Raw genomic sequence first — 16542 nt, 5'->3', positions numbered from 1 at the left:
ATAAATTTTTTACCCCCAGAGAGTACCAAGATAAATTTTAGCTAAATCTCCGTAACAACTTTCTCAAATTTCAAATTAGCGGCCTTTGAATTTATAACACTTTACAGAATATGAAATCTGAAACCTTCCAGGCAGTTAAAATGACAGGGGCTGAGGGTAAGTAGTTATGCTCTAAAACCATGATCTTTCTCTGGGGGCTCCCCTAGCGCATTTTAAATACACGTTTACAGGGCATGTCTTTGTGTGACATGCAGTCCAGAGGAGTGGAGAAGCACCAAGGAAAGCAGAGGGTCATTTCTGGAACCCATCAGAATCACACACATTCCTGAGGGCAGGGGGGCTTCCTTATGTCCTCCAGAGCATGCAGCATAGAGCTGGACACAGAACACACTCCAGTAATGAGTAAGCAAAAGGAGTGACAGCAGGAAAACAACGGGGGGGGGGACGACAGAATTCCTCTGCCAAAGCATCACTGCAGGGAGTGAACCCTTTCTAAAATGTACGGTCTTTTAAAGTAAAGCACAGCTGTATAGACTTTGCTAGTCCTAGGGCAGCTCCCAGCCCCTGAGGACGAGGACGCAGAGAAACTTACAGCCCCGCAGTTGGGCATTTCGCAGATGAAGGAGCCGCAGGGCTGGCCGAGGACCTGCAGGGCCGGCCCCTCCACGGGAGCCAGGGCGGGTACTGGCGGTGGCTCTGGGGACTTTGGAGCTTCGCTCTCCTCTTCTTTTGTGGATCTCCTATCTTCTTCCAGGTCCTCTTCCTCCTCCTCTAACTCCTCCTCTTCTTCACTTGTCTGGTGTTAAGGTAATAAAAGGAAAAGGGTGGGGGGAAGCCCCACGTGACACTTTTAGTGATGAACAGAATCCACAGGGAGGTGGTGGAGAGAGGGGCTGGACGTGGGGCTGGGGCTGCAGCTGTTTCTGTGCAAGGAATGGCAGATGGCCCTTTGGAGGGGACCAGGGCCTCTAAAAGCTTGGCACTGTACTTTTGGAATTTTTAGGTCAATTTTTAGGAATTTCTAGTTCCCCACCCTTTGAGCCCCCTCAACAATTATATAAAAAGCTGCCAAGTGTGAGAAGTGATTTCTGCATGCAGAGTTTTTCCTCCTTGTTTGAGACCATCAGACCTTAAAAGTTTCTAAAACTCGGGCAGCTCTGTCTCTTGTGGCAACTCTGTCTTTCCAAGGCAGTGAGGGGGGCTTTTTGAGCAGTAATGATTCTGTGGACACCCCTCTGGAGAGAGGCTAAACCTGTAATGATTTGTTTATAAGGCTTACGGCCTCCTAACACACGCCCATGTGCCTCACCTAGAAGCCCGGAGATGCCTTTTCTGACCCACAGTACATGGAAAGCACATGACACAGGCTGTTAAAAGGCACCCTTACTCTGCTCTTTTCAGAAAATAGAATGAGAGAGTGAACCACAATGACTCTGAAAAGGATAGAAAACGGAAGAGGGTATTTTATTTATCCTGTGTCTTTTGTCTCTGACACTGGGTTTGGAAAAAGCAGTGTTTTCAATGCTTCTATTTACTCATTTTCTCCTTCCAGGGACATTTTATTAAAAAAAGAACAAGAAAATGTTTTCTATGAATAATAATCCTTTCTGTTGCTATGTCCCTTCCTCAGCAACCATGTGGAGAACTAAGCGGAAAGTTTCTGCCTTCCTCAAGGATAACAACAGAAGTTAACGGAGCAGCTTGGAATGGGCACTCTGGGTGGTTAGGGTGGGAGGGCAGGGATCTAGGAGGCCCTTGTCCTACCTCTTGCTTACTCACCCCTACCTTAGCTCTGCTCTCTCCGTCCTCATCTGGGCAGGAGGTGGAGGGACGCTGGCTTCTCCAGGCCCAGAAATGACCAAGGACCAGGGAAAGGGAATTCTGTGTTGTATTTTACAGCAGGTCACAGTTTACAATGTGCTTTCACATTTACCAGGCTGTGCGGAGTTCTCTCATTTTACAAATGAGGAAACAAAAGGCATGTCCAATGGCCTTTGACAGATTCTTCATACCCACTGCTTACAGCACATGGGCTCCAGCTTGCTTTACCTCAGACAGCAACAACTCTAGGTGAGCCTGTGATTCTCTAACACAGAAGAGGAGATTTCCAAGAAGAATAAAGATTGCTGAGAGGGGTAGTACCCTAGGATCCAGAAACCACAGGCTTCTTCTTTCCAGTTTGGCTTGGGGGTAGGGGGAAAAAGTGCTGGTAAATATGGAACATTTAGAACCCTCCTTGCCGTTTCAGTACTGACTGTATATAATATCACATATATGCTTAATTGAGATGATGTATTAAGAGGGAGTATTTAAGAAAAGGTGCTTACAATGGGCTAATTAGGATTAATTAGTAATGATTAAAGTTGCTGAAAGACTTCAATGAATATAGATGTAGGCCTAATATCCATATTTTACAGAGTAATTTATGATATAAGCTGCAAGCCTCTTACAAGTACAGAACATATAAAATGATTTCATTTAAATGGTCTTATTCCTGTAGGAATTATATCCATCTTCCAATCTGTTTGAGTTTCAGATAAAACCACATTTTGTCCAACTCCAAGGGTTTGCTCCATTCCTTTACAGAACTGGAACTTGGTGGTCTCAAATCTCAGTTTATTAAGCTGGCTGTGGCCTACAACTTGTTATTTAAAATAAATTACACAATAATTTTTAATGACAATGGCATTTGTGTCACGGTACTTGTTATAATGACAATTTTCTCATAACACCATTCTTCGGCTTAAAACTTAGAAGAAATGTTCAAAAAGGCAAAAAATTATGGATTAAGTTTTACTAAACTGTGTTAATGCATGTCTCAGTAATTTAGATAGGTTTCTTTCAACTGGCAATCTATATATGCTCACAAAATGATTTACCATCAAGCCATATGGCTCACCAAAGTGACTAAGCGATACAAAGGACAAAAATCCTAACATGCAGAACTTTGTATCAACAAGTTTACCACTTTAGAATATATTGCAAAATGAAATATTTAGTAATATTCCAAAAATGGTAGAAGTTGGGCACATACAGGGTGGAGACGTAGGTAAATACTTAACGTATTACTAAAAAATCTTGAGTGTCCAAAATAAGAGTTTGTTGAAGAGAAGATGCTTTTTTCTTAGGCATATATATAGGATTCATATTATGAGAAATTGGTAAACTATGATATAAACGTTCAACAACCCAAATTTACTTAAAGATACAAAATTGTGTGTTACAGTCTCTGATGATGATGATGATGACATACTGAATGCCTGCTATGAATCAGACAGACAGATGGACAGACACACACACACACACACACACACACACACACACACATTTTCTAGTCCTCACAAGAACCCTGTACAAATTTTCCTTTTTTAAACCAGCAAGGAAACTGAACAGAGAAGTAATTTTCCCAAGGTTACAGATCTGGTAAAGAAGTTGAACTGAGATTTAAAACCCGTCCCGTCTGATTCTAAAACCTCAGCCTTCACTCCCTGGCCGGGCTGCAAGTGTCCACAGGTGCAAATTTGTCCATTTGTAAATAGTTTAGCTTCCAGGTCAAACACAGAGAACATGACCTTTTTAAAACCACTAGAACCAGCTACCTTTAAATGTCAAAGGGGGGGAGGATGTTTCTCAAGCCCCTTGCCAACTGGTTGCTAAAGTGGTGTTTAGACCACGGGTGAGCGTTACCTTTGCCCCTGGAGCCCTGATCACTGACTACCAAAGTCAGTTAACTGCCTCAGTCGTTTGCTTGAATTGTGTTGAATTTTCGTCACATCCAGACCCCAAGATATTCCCCGAGTGGGGAAGCATGAGCATGTGCCAGGGACAGGAAGGTGTGGCCAGCACATTTTTCTCTCACCCTCTTCTGCCTCAGAGGTGGAAGAGCCTGTGGGGCCAGAAGTCAAACCATCCCTGCTGAGAGAGCTGTAGGGTCATGCTGACCTGCTGGTTATTTGTGCAGTCACTCTTTCCCAGTGCTCCTTCTTTCCCTTCTCCCCCTGAAGTCCTCAACTACCCTTGAGCATGTTCCATCATGTTCCATCTAAGGGGGAAACGGTCACCTGTCCCCTTAACAAAATGCTGAGGACAGCTGAGGAGGACAGTCATCCCAGCTGTTCCAGGCAGGCCCAGAGAACCAAGCAGAACCCCTGTCCTAGGACTATGCCTTCTGCACCCTCCCCCAGTCCTTTCATGATCCCACATTTTCATCTCCACTTGGCAAACTATCCTCAGAAGGCTGACTGTGCACACAAAGCCTGAGGGAGATTTTCCTGTTTTTGCGGGCCTGACTCATCACTGCACATAAGCTTTTTATTCTCCCCAAGCTCACAAGTCATGAGGGTGTGGCCACTTGGGCACCATTTTAATCTCTCCTCTTTAATCTGAAGCTATGTGCAGGCCAGGGCCTTTTCAACCAGTCTTCAAAGCCCCATCAGCCCAAGATGGTGCCTCTGCCTTGTGTGATAACTGCTTTGTTAGCAGCGTTCTTCTGCTCAGCATCACCCTGTTCACCCAGCTCCCTCTGGGGAGCTCACAGAGAGACTGTTGCTATGAACTAGAGTGACTCTGATCTTGAAAAAAATGTTCATACATTCATAGCAAAAACATTAATTAAGTGCCTATAATATGTCAGGCACTGTCTGAGGCCCTTGGTAACACTGGAGCCTAAGAGATACCAATTTGTCTTAGGAGACTGTATCCTCTGATTTTGCCTTCTCCTCCAACACAGCACTGACAGAGCCCAGAACATTCCAGAATTGGAAGGGACATTCCAAATCATCTAAATCATCTGCCCTGTCTTACAAGTGGGGAAGCTGAGGCTCAGAGCGGGGCAGTGATTAGCCTGAGATGGGTGTGGGAACCAGGTCCCAGGACTCTAAGGCCAGGATTCCCTGTGCTTCCTTCTTCACTGTCTATTCTACTCATTTAGAAAGCAACATTCTGTGTGATCTTGGGCAAGCCCCTTCTTCTCTCTGGGACTCAACCTCCTGTCTATGAAATGGGGGGGTTGGACCAAAGAGTCCCTGGGCCCTATCTAACTCTAAGACTCTCCGGGTCTCATCTCATTCTGCCTTCATGGTAAACTTTCCACAGTGTGTGTGTGTGTAGCATCTTCCCAACTAGAATATATGTATGCTCCAGGCGAGCTGAGGCCATTCATCAACATCCCTGGGTTGCCATAGCCCCTATGTTCACATTGCTGGTTATACTGTGGGGATTCGAATGCTTTCAGTTGATTGTCCCAGGGGCCATGCTGCCTTTTTTTTAAACATTAGGCCACACATGAGCAAAAGGCTATTCTGATGCAAGATAACACTACTTTAAACTGGTCGAACTAAAGCCCTGGACACGAAAATCCTGAATACAGAATACTGTCCTCTTTGAAAGAATGGCAAAACAATTCTGTTCTGCAGATGTCTATTTTCCCTGATATTTGGTCCCAAATATAGATTTTTATATGTGTGTATATTTCATAGCTAGGATCAATTCTTTGTGAAGAGCTTGGGCTCAGGAGAATGAATGAATCCAAGTGTTCTTACATTTCTTTAAGTCAATGTGCATTTGAGTATTCTTAAGTCTTTCACAAGCAATCAGACTCAGACAACACCCTCATTGGCCATGTGACTATGGGCAAGTTACTTAAGCTCTACGCCTCAGTTTCCTACCTCATAGAACTGGTATGTACAGTCCCTAGAACAATGCCTGGCTATGTAAGTGCTTGTTAAAGAAGATAATCCTCATATGTGCTAACACTTACATTCAGGGCACAACTGGGAATGAAAGTATAATTAGAAATATTCATATAATTTGTGATTCCAAATACTCTCCCTGATGGCAACAGAGACTGGAGTTTAATAATTTGTTCCAAGACATATAACTTTTACATACACATATGTGGCAGGGAATATTTTCCACAGTCTGTGAAAACAGTTTCCCCTGGCTATAGATACAGAGAAGAGAGGATGATAAGTGCAAGTCACTCCCAAAGCCACAAACATGGGGTCTGCAGAATATCTTGATCTTGTTTTCTCTTTAATATGTACTTAAATCTTAGTACATGCAGGCAACTTTAAATTGTCTGCTAATGGGGGAAATCAGTGGGGATAAATGGGGATGTAAGGACTAGAATAATCTACACACTGTTCACTGGCTTCTTGAGAGCTGAGAGAGTTACCAGCAGTATCTAGAGGCCAGAGTTCTTCCTTGCTCATGCTTTAAATAAACAGCGGTGAGTAATGTCCTAGGGCTCTGTGCTGGTTTGAATCTATTATGCAGCCCAGAAAAGCCACGTTATTTTAATTCAGTCTCGTGGGTGCAGACTTATTGTGGGTGGGATCTTTTGATTAGGTTGTTTCCATGGAGACGTGACCCACCCAATTATGGGTGGGACCTTATGAGTACATTATTTCCATGGAGATGAGGCCCCGCCCATTCAAGGTGGGTCTTGATTAGTTTACTGGAGTCCTTTAAAAGTGCTCACAGAGAGAAAGAAGCTCAGAGACTTAGAAAACGCCCAGCAACATTTTGGAGATAACCGTTAAAACCAGAGCCAACACAGACCCAGATGTTTGGAGATGCTAAGCTAAGAGATGAAGCCCACTTAGGAGAAGCTAAGTAAGAACTAACAGATGCTTAAAGAGAAGCCACTGGAATCAGAAGCTGAAAGAAATGCAACCCAGGAGCAAAGAGACCAGGAGATGCCAGCCATGTGCTTTCCCAGCTGACAGAAGTATTCCAGACACCATTGCCCTTTTTTCAGTGAACGTATCCTTTTGTTGATGCCTTAGTTCAGAAACTTTTATGGCCTTAGAACTATAAATTTGTGAACTAATAAACTCCCCATTGTAAAAGCCAATCCTTTCTGGTATCTTGCATTCTGGCAGCCTTAGCAAACCAGAACAGGCGCTTCATCTTTCTGAGGCTTGTTATGATCTATGGTCAATAGCATTCATGTCATAGGCATGCCAGGGCACCCACTTATAAACAACCCATCCAAGGCTGGGCCCTCCTGGTCTAACTCTCCTGGCTCCTGCTTGCCTTGGAATCCAAGCCAGCCTTCACCTCCTCCACTAACAATGAGCTACAGGTCAAACTCAGAGTCACCTTCCTTCTGCCTGTACCAGGAAGGTCAAGTCCTGAATCTGGCAAGAGGGTTGGCCTCTGTCACCCACTCAATGAGGCCATCTCGGAGGCAAAGGCAAACCAAACACCAGCCATTTACTAATCTGTGCTAGGGGTGGGAGTGGGGCCAGCATGACCAATGAGTTAAATTGCTTCACTTACCACACAATCATCTATGATCTCCGTGAGCCGTGTCCGGTGTTTCCGCCCTAACCGCATGATTTTTTTCCATGTGTAGTAGTACTCCACACACTGAGCCACCGTCTTAGACTTCACCTGCCAGGAAAGCAATCTCAAGATCAGCCCTAGCAATGGGCACTGTGCAGAGGAGCAAGCTTTTTTTAAAATTTAAATTTTGAAATAAACAATACATTTATGTATTACTTCAATAAAGGTGGCAAACAGTGAAAAGTCTCCTTCCCACTTCTGATTTCTATCTAGTCAGCTCTCATTCCCCACCCTGCAATGCAGGGAGTGCCTGTTATTAATTTCCAGAATTTGTTTATACACATACCAACAAACACAAAAATATATTCATCTTCCTCCTATCTTTTTTCACAAAAGGCAGCACACTCTATATGCTGTTTTGCAATTTGATTTTTTCCGCTATATAACTTGGAGAGTTTTCCATATCAGTACACAGAGCACTCATTCATTTTTTTTTAATTTCACAAAGCAGCATGCTTTTTTATTGTGTGTGAATTGTTTAGCTCTCTAACTTGACCTTCAAAATCTATTTATGAAAGTTGTTCCTTAGTATCAAAAAGGAATACAAGGATGAGACGAAATAGTTTCAGTGGCTGAGAGATTCCAAATGGAGTCGAGAGGTCACTCTGGTGGACATTCGTATGCACTATATAGATAACACCTCTTAGGCTTTAATGTATTGGAATAGCTAGAAGTAAATACCTGAAACTACCAAACTCCAACCCAGGAGTCTGAACTCCTGAAGACAATTATATAATAATGTAGATTACAAGGGGTGACAGTGTGATTGTGAAGACCTTGTGGATCACACCCCCTTTATCTAGTGTATGGATGAGTGGAGGAATGGGGATAAAAACTAAAGGACAAATGGGGTGGGATGGAGGGATGATTTGGGTGTTCTTTTTTCACTTTTATTTTTTATTCTTGTTCTGGTTCTTTCTGATGTAAGGAAAATGTTCAGAGATAGATTGTGGTGATGAACGCATAACTATGTTATCATACTGTGGACAGTGGATTGTATATCATGGATGATTGTATGGTGTGTGAATGTATTTCAATAAAACTGAATTTAATTAAAAAAAAAAAAAAAAAGGAATACAAGGAAAAAATTATGATGACCAGAGCTTAGTTTTCACAGAGAAAAAGTCTTGGTCACTCCCAAAGAGGCAAAGGTATATGTATTTTAAAGAGAAAAAAATTCCTTTATTTAGTTCATATTTCCCTAAGCTCAAGGTGGAATTCAATAATGTGGGTGTCTTGGCAGTATATTAAAGACTGGCTCTACCCTTGGGGATAGAGGAAGGGACACAGCCACCTACAGGTGAGAGCAGAAGGGCACCACAAGGAAGTCCTGCCTGCTCCAAGCTGCCCCCTTTGCATTCAGCTGCCCCCTGGAAATTCCACATTAGAATCGCCTGGGGGAGTGAGGATGCTGTCCCAGAGAGTCCTTGTTTAAAAACTTGTGTTGTCTGAGCAGCAAAGCAAACACGAGTCCATCGTCAATCAACAAGGTGTATGGCCCTTCAAGAATGGGACCAAGGACAGGCAGGTCAGTCCTGGTGGCAAGTGACTCAGGCATGGGAGCTGCTGGGCAGCAAAGGGTGTGGTGGCCACACAGATGGGGAGAAGGAGGCGAGCTGCAGATCAGGAGACAGAGGCAAGTCGAAGACAAAGCCCACTACTTCTCATCCAGGCGAGGCCCTTGATTGAGAACAGGAGCCATGCCACCCTGGGACACCACTGAGGACCAGCCAGCCCAGCCTGGAGCCAGGGGGAGCCGCGTCCACCCTGTTCTCTGTGTAACTGAACATTCTTAATGACCCCTCATAATGCAACATGGTTCTATCATTCACCAAGGTTTGTTTAAACAGTCTTTGAATCATTTGAACTTTTTAGCTTAAACCACCTCTCAGCCAATTAAGTCCTGTTAAGTTTATTACCTGCTGTATAAAGTGCAATTTCAAGTAGGCTGAGATTTGTTTTGCTGTAAAATGCTGTAAATGTAAGGTATTATTTTTATTGTAACTATTGTTATGATTAGGGAGCCAACATCAGAAACTCTTACTGGGTAGGGGGAGGGCACATGTCCTCCTTTCCCTAATTTCCCAGGAAAAAAGTTCTAAAGGTCAAAATATGACAGAGCTATCAAATATGCACGAAATAAATTAGGCCAATTGTGAACCATAAGACCCAGTTCTATTTATTCTGAGAGAATGTAGAAATTTCATGATTTCATCAGAATAGAAAATAAGCCCTCCATCACTGTCAAATCCAAGAAACCTACATCCCTCTTCCTACCACATCCCTCCCTACCACATCCCCACCACTGGGCCACACCACCCCATCCAACTACCATCCATCATCAACGAGGGAGGGAAGACATCCTTTTTGTGAGAGCATCAAAATGGTAACCAAATATTTCTGTTTTTAGGTGTACATTTTCTCAGAATAATTTCCAGTCAGCAATAAGAAAAGCATGCTTACCATCTTCTGTACAAAAATAAAGTCTTTGCTGTAAGTGGCTAGTGCTTTATTAAACAGTTTTCTTTCTAGGGAGGTCCACTTGTCCGAACCTACAATAAAACATAACTTTGTAAGAACAGCTCACAGTTCTCCCCACTTTTAGTTGCTGGTTCAATTGGTTAGGTTACAAAGTACAACTGTTCAGCAAGTGATATAATACATGTCAAACTCCTATTTTAAGAGAGGCAGGGAAGTTTAATAGTTGGCAGCCCTGACTACTTGGGTTCAAATCCCAGCCATGGCCATGACCTTGGCAAGTTACTTAACCCTAGATTCAGTTTTGTTACCTGCAAATGCGAATGATAATTGACCCCACCTCAAAGGATTGTTGTGAAGGTTAAAGATCGTGCATGTGAAGTGCCTAGCTTAGTAACTGGGAAACAAGGATCACTAAACACATTTTAGCTACAGTTTTGATGTAGTTCTTATATCCATGAGTGCCTACATGGGAGTGGAGGATTCACCAGTCTACACCCTCAAGCTCACAGTCCACTGGGCAGACAAACCACTCAGGCGAGGGCCAGGGCAGCCGGGAAGGCTTCTCGGTAGAGAAAACACCCAAGATGAGTTTTAAAGAACACACAGAAGCAAGTCAGAGGCAAGAGTGAGATGATGTACTTCAATTAATTCAACAGATATTTATTAAGTGCCTATTATACAAAAGATGCTGTACTAGGAAATAGAGCTCTGATCTATAACTGCTTACTTTATGCCAGGATCTAAATACTTTACAGGTACGAATCATTTAGTTCCACCAACAACTCTGTAAGATTGGTATTACTATTATTCCACTTTACAGACGAGGAAATGAAAGTGTTTAAAGAATGATCAGTAATCCAAGATGGTCCAAGAATAGGGTTCCAGCGAGAAAAAGCAGATGAGGCTGGAAAGGCAAGCGGAGCCAGTTCTTGACAAATACACAGGCTGGTGTATTTGCCTTGCCAGCTAAACTTGACATTTAGGTCTTTTTCCTCAACTAAAGAGAAAACAGGATAAGCGGATTTCCATATAGAATGGTTCAGTCATGTTTTGGGCAAGAAATAAAGCCCATTTCCAAGGAGCTGCACGGTCCACAGTTCTGTGGGCTCCAGGCAAGGCTCAATCATTGTGTCTGGCTCACAGAAACCTCAGCCCCATTCTTCTGGCTTTCTGAATTCCCCACATTCATGATTCTGTGTATGGTAGATGGCCAGGTCTTTGACCTTCCTTTGCATCTTCTCTTCAGAGTTGTGGTCCTAAAAACCACAGCATCTTTCCTCCCATCCAGTGTAAGTCCAAGGTTTCCATTTTGCTGTGGTTGGCTGATGGAACTGAAGCACAAGAAAGCTGAATCTTCCTTCCCTTGATAAGTTCAGCCAAAATTACAATTCAGTGTGTCAGGTAAAGCTGCCCTGGGCAGGCAAGGGCCTCCTTAGGTTATAGGTTGAAATCCTAGAATCCTTGGGAAAATGTGACTATGTAATATACATTCAGATTTCTGAAACAAACATCTTCTCCCTGTGACTCTTCAATGGGTCCTCAAGCCAAGGGTGCTGGCTCCAGACTTAAAGAATATGCTCTCCACAACTGGGCTGGTTCATATATCACAAAAGCAGGGCCACCACCCAATTTCTTTGGTTTGCAAATTTCTCTCTTCACTTCTAGAAGGAAAGCAGCTCTCCAATAAGCTCTCAGTAGAAGGAAGCATATTCTACAGGCTCTGGAGGCCTGGACATCTCCAGTTGTGCAAACCCCAGTAATAGGGAGGGGAAGAAATGCTGGGTGTTTGGAGAAGTCTTGCTGGAGTGGACCTGAGTAGAGGAGGTTGATGGGATTCGGGGCTCTTGCAGCTCGTTCCATGCCCATTCCTCAAATTAAGTCCAACATTCAAGGTCTTGGGATCTCAGCTCCCATATATTCTCCTTCTCCAGGAGGTGAGGCAAAAAATAGATGAAAGAAAGGACTAACCAACAACTTAGTTGAATGGCGAGAGAGCAGTCATGGTTCCTTTTACATATTTATCAAAATAGAGGCTTAAGAGGAATCAAAAAGATAATGATGGGAGACGATGATGGTGACATTTCACACCAGGTGAGTCCCTGAAGAAGTTTATGAGGAAGCCAGTATGTAGGTATGTGTAGCCCTGGACTGCATCTTAGATATGGAATCTGTACATTTTGCCAATAAAAATACCCAACTATATTTATCTAATTGAAAATGTTCAACTAGAGAACCTTTTTCAACATTAGCCAGATTATAAGTTTCCTAAGTTACAGTGCCGTTCTAAGTCTTGGTGAGACACTAACTGGGCCATCTACCTTCTCAGGCTAGCACCCCACTTTTACAGCACACTCCTGTGGCCAAGTTCGCCACCTGATTTCTAGCCCACGGCGAGGTTTAGGCTCCCAGGTCGGTCTACTTCTAAGGAGCATGTTCCTTCATGTCCCTTGGCTTTTCCGCTGCAATCCTAAAGAATACGAGGTAACTTCTTGGCCCATCTGTTAAGAGGAATCGCCCAGTCTCATGGGTGAGGGAGACCTTTCCTTGGCTGACTCTCCTGTGCTCTTCGGGGCTGCTGCTCTGTGATGGGGAGCACAAAGGTGGTCTTTCACACAACTGCCCTGGAGTGGAAGTGGGCTGCACTCCCTGTTTCCTCTGTGTACCACTCTCCCATCCTGAGGGCTGCAGGGGCTACAGTAGGAAATAGGTGCTTAGAGAATAACAGATGACTCCTCCATGCAGTTCTAGGATCCATGCTTTAGAGCAAATGTTACTGCTGTGTGTGTGTGTGTGTGTGTGTGTGTGTGTGTGTGTCTGTCTGTCTGTCCAGAAAGAGTGTCCGTGAAGTGAGAGGCAGAGGCTTGGCCAGATAAACAAAACTGTTCTCATACTCACACTTGAGAGCTGGCTCAATTTTCACTGCCTCCTGATGATGGGGTTGTCCACAGGGGCTGAAACTCTACCCCCGAGCTCTAAGATTGAATTTCCAGGTCAAAGTTGGTACAAATAAATAACATCTGAATATGTTCTCCCCAAATGATAAGGTAACCATGCTGTGATAAAAAGGGGTGAATTTAGTCAGGGGACCTTAGGCCATGAATCTGGTTCTGCCAATTACTCCTTCTATGACACAAGATAAGTTTTCTTAACTTCTGTGAGTTTCAGTTTCCTCATCTGTGATGTGGGAATCATGACAGCCACCCTTGTGACTGACAGCATTTGGTCCTAAGTAGTTGCTCAGTAAAATTTCGGATCTTGGCTGACAAGTCAAAGAGCCGATTCCAAACCAGTCCTCAGCTATGGGACACACACTACTCCTCACTGATGTATGTGTTAATGGCACTCATGAAGACACCTGTTCTTGCCAGTGTTCCTTGTTCTGTGTGTTTATAATCCTCTAGCCTGCTTGTAACTTCCATCGCCTTCTACATCCTGTCTTCCAAATTCCTCTGTAATCCAAAGACAAGGAAAGCTCAGGCCTCTCTATTTCCTGGGGTCTCTGTTGAACAACAGTATCTTCCTCATTCTTATACCAGGTTCTATGTCAGCCCTTCCTTCCTGGATTCTGTGTTTTGGACCAATTCCAGGGAGAAATGCAAAACCAAGGCAGGGAGCGGCCTCAGATGCTCCCCTTTCCTTCTGCCTCTGGATGCCATCCCTTTCTCTCCAAGATTCCTGCTGCCCGCTTAGCTTAGCGTGTACACAAGATGAGACTGCTGACATTTCCCCAGGAGTCATTTGTTCTACCTGGGGATTCCTGGCTACTGAGCAATTATCAGCAGGGGCCCCCAAACAAGATGATTAAGACTAATTATGAAGAGCCTAATTAACTGGACGAAACTGGTGCTGGAACACTATCAGGAAAAACGATGTGAGCTTCAGTTGCTGAGATACAGACACTGTTCTTTGGCTAATTTGGGGGCAGTCTACAATGCACTCCGGCAAATAAAAAGACACAGAGGGGTGAGAAGAAGTTTGGTCACAGTATCTTTTTCAAGAGGATTTTTTTGTTTTTTCTTTCAAGGTTTTAAAAACTTCTATCGCTGTTTTTGCAGTTACACAAGGAAGACATGTTCACTGTAGAAAAAGGACTGTTTTTATACCAGATTTTTATTTCCATAGAGAGTTTCCCATAATGGGTGAGGGCTGAATAATTTTTTCAGGGGTACAGGGTAAAGCAGGCTGCCACCCAAGTTTCCTCTGGGGACGAAAGAGAAGAAGGACTCGATCTGAATCCAGAACTCAGGTTTGTCACTAACTTTTTTCTTTAGAAGTGCTGTGTGAGGCAAGGCAAGAGAGTAAGTGTTAACTCAGTTTCTGCCCCTAAGGGGACCGCTATCCAGTTAGATGGGCTAGGACTGCCTGGGAAATTGAATCAGCTATGCTTCTTGCAAGGTATACTCGAGTATGCAGTTCTGTCTCCTTCCTCAAACTGGGGTAGCTTCCAGGGCAGAGATCAGGCCTCCTCTGACTGAACGGGTATTTCCCTCAGGTCTCTCCCAGCTCCAGAGCTCAGATCAGAGTCCAAGACCCAGTGAGTGCTTGGGCTGTGATGGGAGCCAACAGTGGCCTCTGCTGACCCCTTGCTGAGAAGCCTGGGGCCAGTTCTGAGATACCCCCACCACGCCATGCCCATGTAATGGCCAGTTCAATGCAAAAATCAAGGAGGCTGCAAACCCTTTGATTACAACCAGGAATCCTCCCCACCCTGACTTCCCCAAGCTCAACCCTTCCCCATCCAATGCAACTGGTAACTGGGAACCATTGCCAACAACTGCTAACCACACATGCCAGGGGATGCTGAGAGACCCTGCGCAGGAAAGTGAGGATGAAGGAAGAAAGGGCTGGGTCTTGCATCTTGGGGTGAAGCAAAGACTGCTGGAAGCTACCCCATTGCGCATTCCTCTGGGAACCTTGTACAGGGCTCATTTGGCCTTGGCAAGTGGCCCTCAAAGCTGGGTGAGGTGTCCAGTCCACACCAGTGAGCTCTGTATTCTGCCACCCCTAACATGTCTCTCGTGGTCATCTTCTCCTTTTCTTACTAAGTTTGTTGGGATGGGAGGAAGGGAATATAATGAGTATAGTAAGTGAAGTGATTTTCACAGGCCTGTTTTCTGTTTCTTTTCTTCCCATACTTGCAGTGCCCCTCCCTGAGTCCAGTCTTGCTGCCTCCCCACCCAGGGCAGAGACAACTGGGACCCTGGAGTGCAATTCCAGGGCCAGAGTCAGGGTGAGGTGACACTAGCCACAGTCACACAGCCAGAAGCCAAAGGAGATGTGGAAGACAGTGTCCTGGTGAGGCGGGAACTGAGCTGACACAGGATCCTCTTGAAGAGGAGGCTTGGTACGGAGGCCAAAGCAGGATGGGGCAAGAGGGATGGGGCTCATCGACACTTGGAAAACAAATCAAGAGTGTCAACGTGGGGGGAGGAGGTGGTAACTGAGGTAACTGACAGGTGGGGTCAGGTGAGCAGGTGGGCTCTGTTGTCTCCCCTGTGGCTTAAAAGGAAGCCGATGAGGGGACAGAGTCAGGTCAGACTTTAGCGATGCTCTGAAAGGGTTCTTTGAGGGGAAACAAGCCATTTCTGCTCAAAATTTTAGAAGAGTCTCTGGGGCCCAGAATGTGATCACTTGCTGGAGAAGGCAGGGACTGGCTGATCCAGGTGAGTGCCTGTTTCCTGGAGACACACAGCTAGCAGGATACAGACTCTTCACACCTCACCTCACCACCTCTTTTGCCTCCAAAGGTCTAAATGATTCCAGAAAGTGACAGTGCCCTTTCTGGTCTGCCTCTGGGGGAGAGAGTCAGGAGATGGGTCAGAGATTAGCTAGGAACCTCCAACCCCAAAAACATCAATTAATTTTAGCAGAATTTAGTCTTTCAGATTCAAAGTTCCTAGTATCACTTTGATAGTTTTGCTTTATTTTGTATTGGGGAGGAACAGCTTCTAGTCCATAACTTAATGTCATGACGCACATAAAGAAAAATAATGATAATACTTTTTTGGCAAATTGGGAAGGACTGAAGGGAATCTGGGTCCCTGAGAAGGTTGCTCACAGCTGGAGAAGATCACCCAGAAGTCTGGCCACCTGGAGGGATGAGGGCATCAGCAAGTCCCAGCAATTGGGAAGCTCCTTCCAGTCAACCAATTTTTGTCTCACCCACTAGGGAAAGCAGCTTGGGACAGGCTCCAAGAGACTGGACAGCCTGTCAGGGTTTAACAGGCAGCAGAGGACGCTGGGAATTAAGAAAGGACTAAATTGTTTCCACAGCTGATTAGGGAGAACTCCCACATCATTCTACCCACACTGGGTGGACACCAAGAAGGAAATGATCAGGACAATATTAAGAAATTGGCAACTTCAGGTCACTGACTAAATTTGGGATTTCTTATTCCACATGTCTATTTGTACCTGCCTTGTCCAATAGTTGCCTGTTTTGGTGTTGAAAGTGGTCTACAGGCAGACTCCCCTGGGTTTCCTGTGCTTAGTTGAGGAGCCTCTGAGGCCTTTTTACCTCTTGATAGAAGAAGAGGATGTCAAGTGAGGCAATGGGCGGTGGGCAGCCCATCGTGAATGCTCCAGCATTTGCAGAGAAGCCTTCACTTTGGCCACATCTGGCTTCCTGGACCAATGATTGCAAGAGGTATTACTAGCTCTCCAAGCCCACATATTTAGCACCTACCTACCCTAGGAACTCAGATGATTAAA

General features: G+C 44.6%; 1 protein-coding gene across 13 annotated transcripts in view; it reads right to left on the bottom strand.

Moving 5' to 3' along the window:
• The window catches only part of TRERF1 (transcriptional regulating factor 1), a 205209-nt gene that overhangs the window by 9409 nt on the left and 179258 nt on the right, over positions 1 to 16542 (bottom strand). For all 13 annotated transcript variants that reach the window (XM_037842425.1, XM_037842424.1, XM_037842430.1 and 10 more), the window contains 3 exons: positions 9814 to 9902; positions 7285 to 7398; positions 593 to 796 (listed from right to left, as the gene is read on the bottom strand). In XM_037842425.1, the coding sequence (XP_037698353.1) occupies positions 593 to 796; positions 7285 to 7398; positions 9814 to 9902 (407 nt within the window). The remainder of the gene's footprint in view (positions 1 to 592; positions 797 to 7284; positions 7399 to 9813; positions 9903 to 16542) is intronic.

Source organism: Choloepus didactylus, chromosome 7 (genome assembly GCF_015220235.1).
Source record: "Choloepus didactylus isolate mChoDid1 chromosome 7, mChoDid1.pri, whole genome shotgun sequence".
Taxonomy (NCBI): Eukaryota; Metazoa; Chordata; class Mammalia; order Pilosa; family Megalonychidae; genus Choloepus; species Choloepus didactylus.
This window is presented reverse-complemented; position numbering and strand designations above follow the sequence as displayed.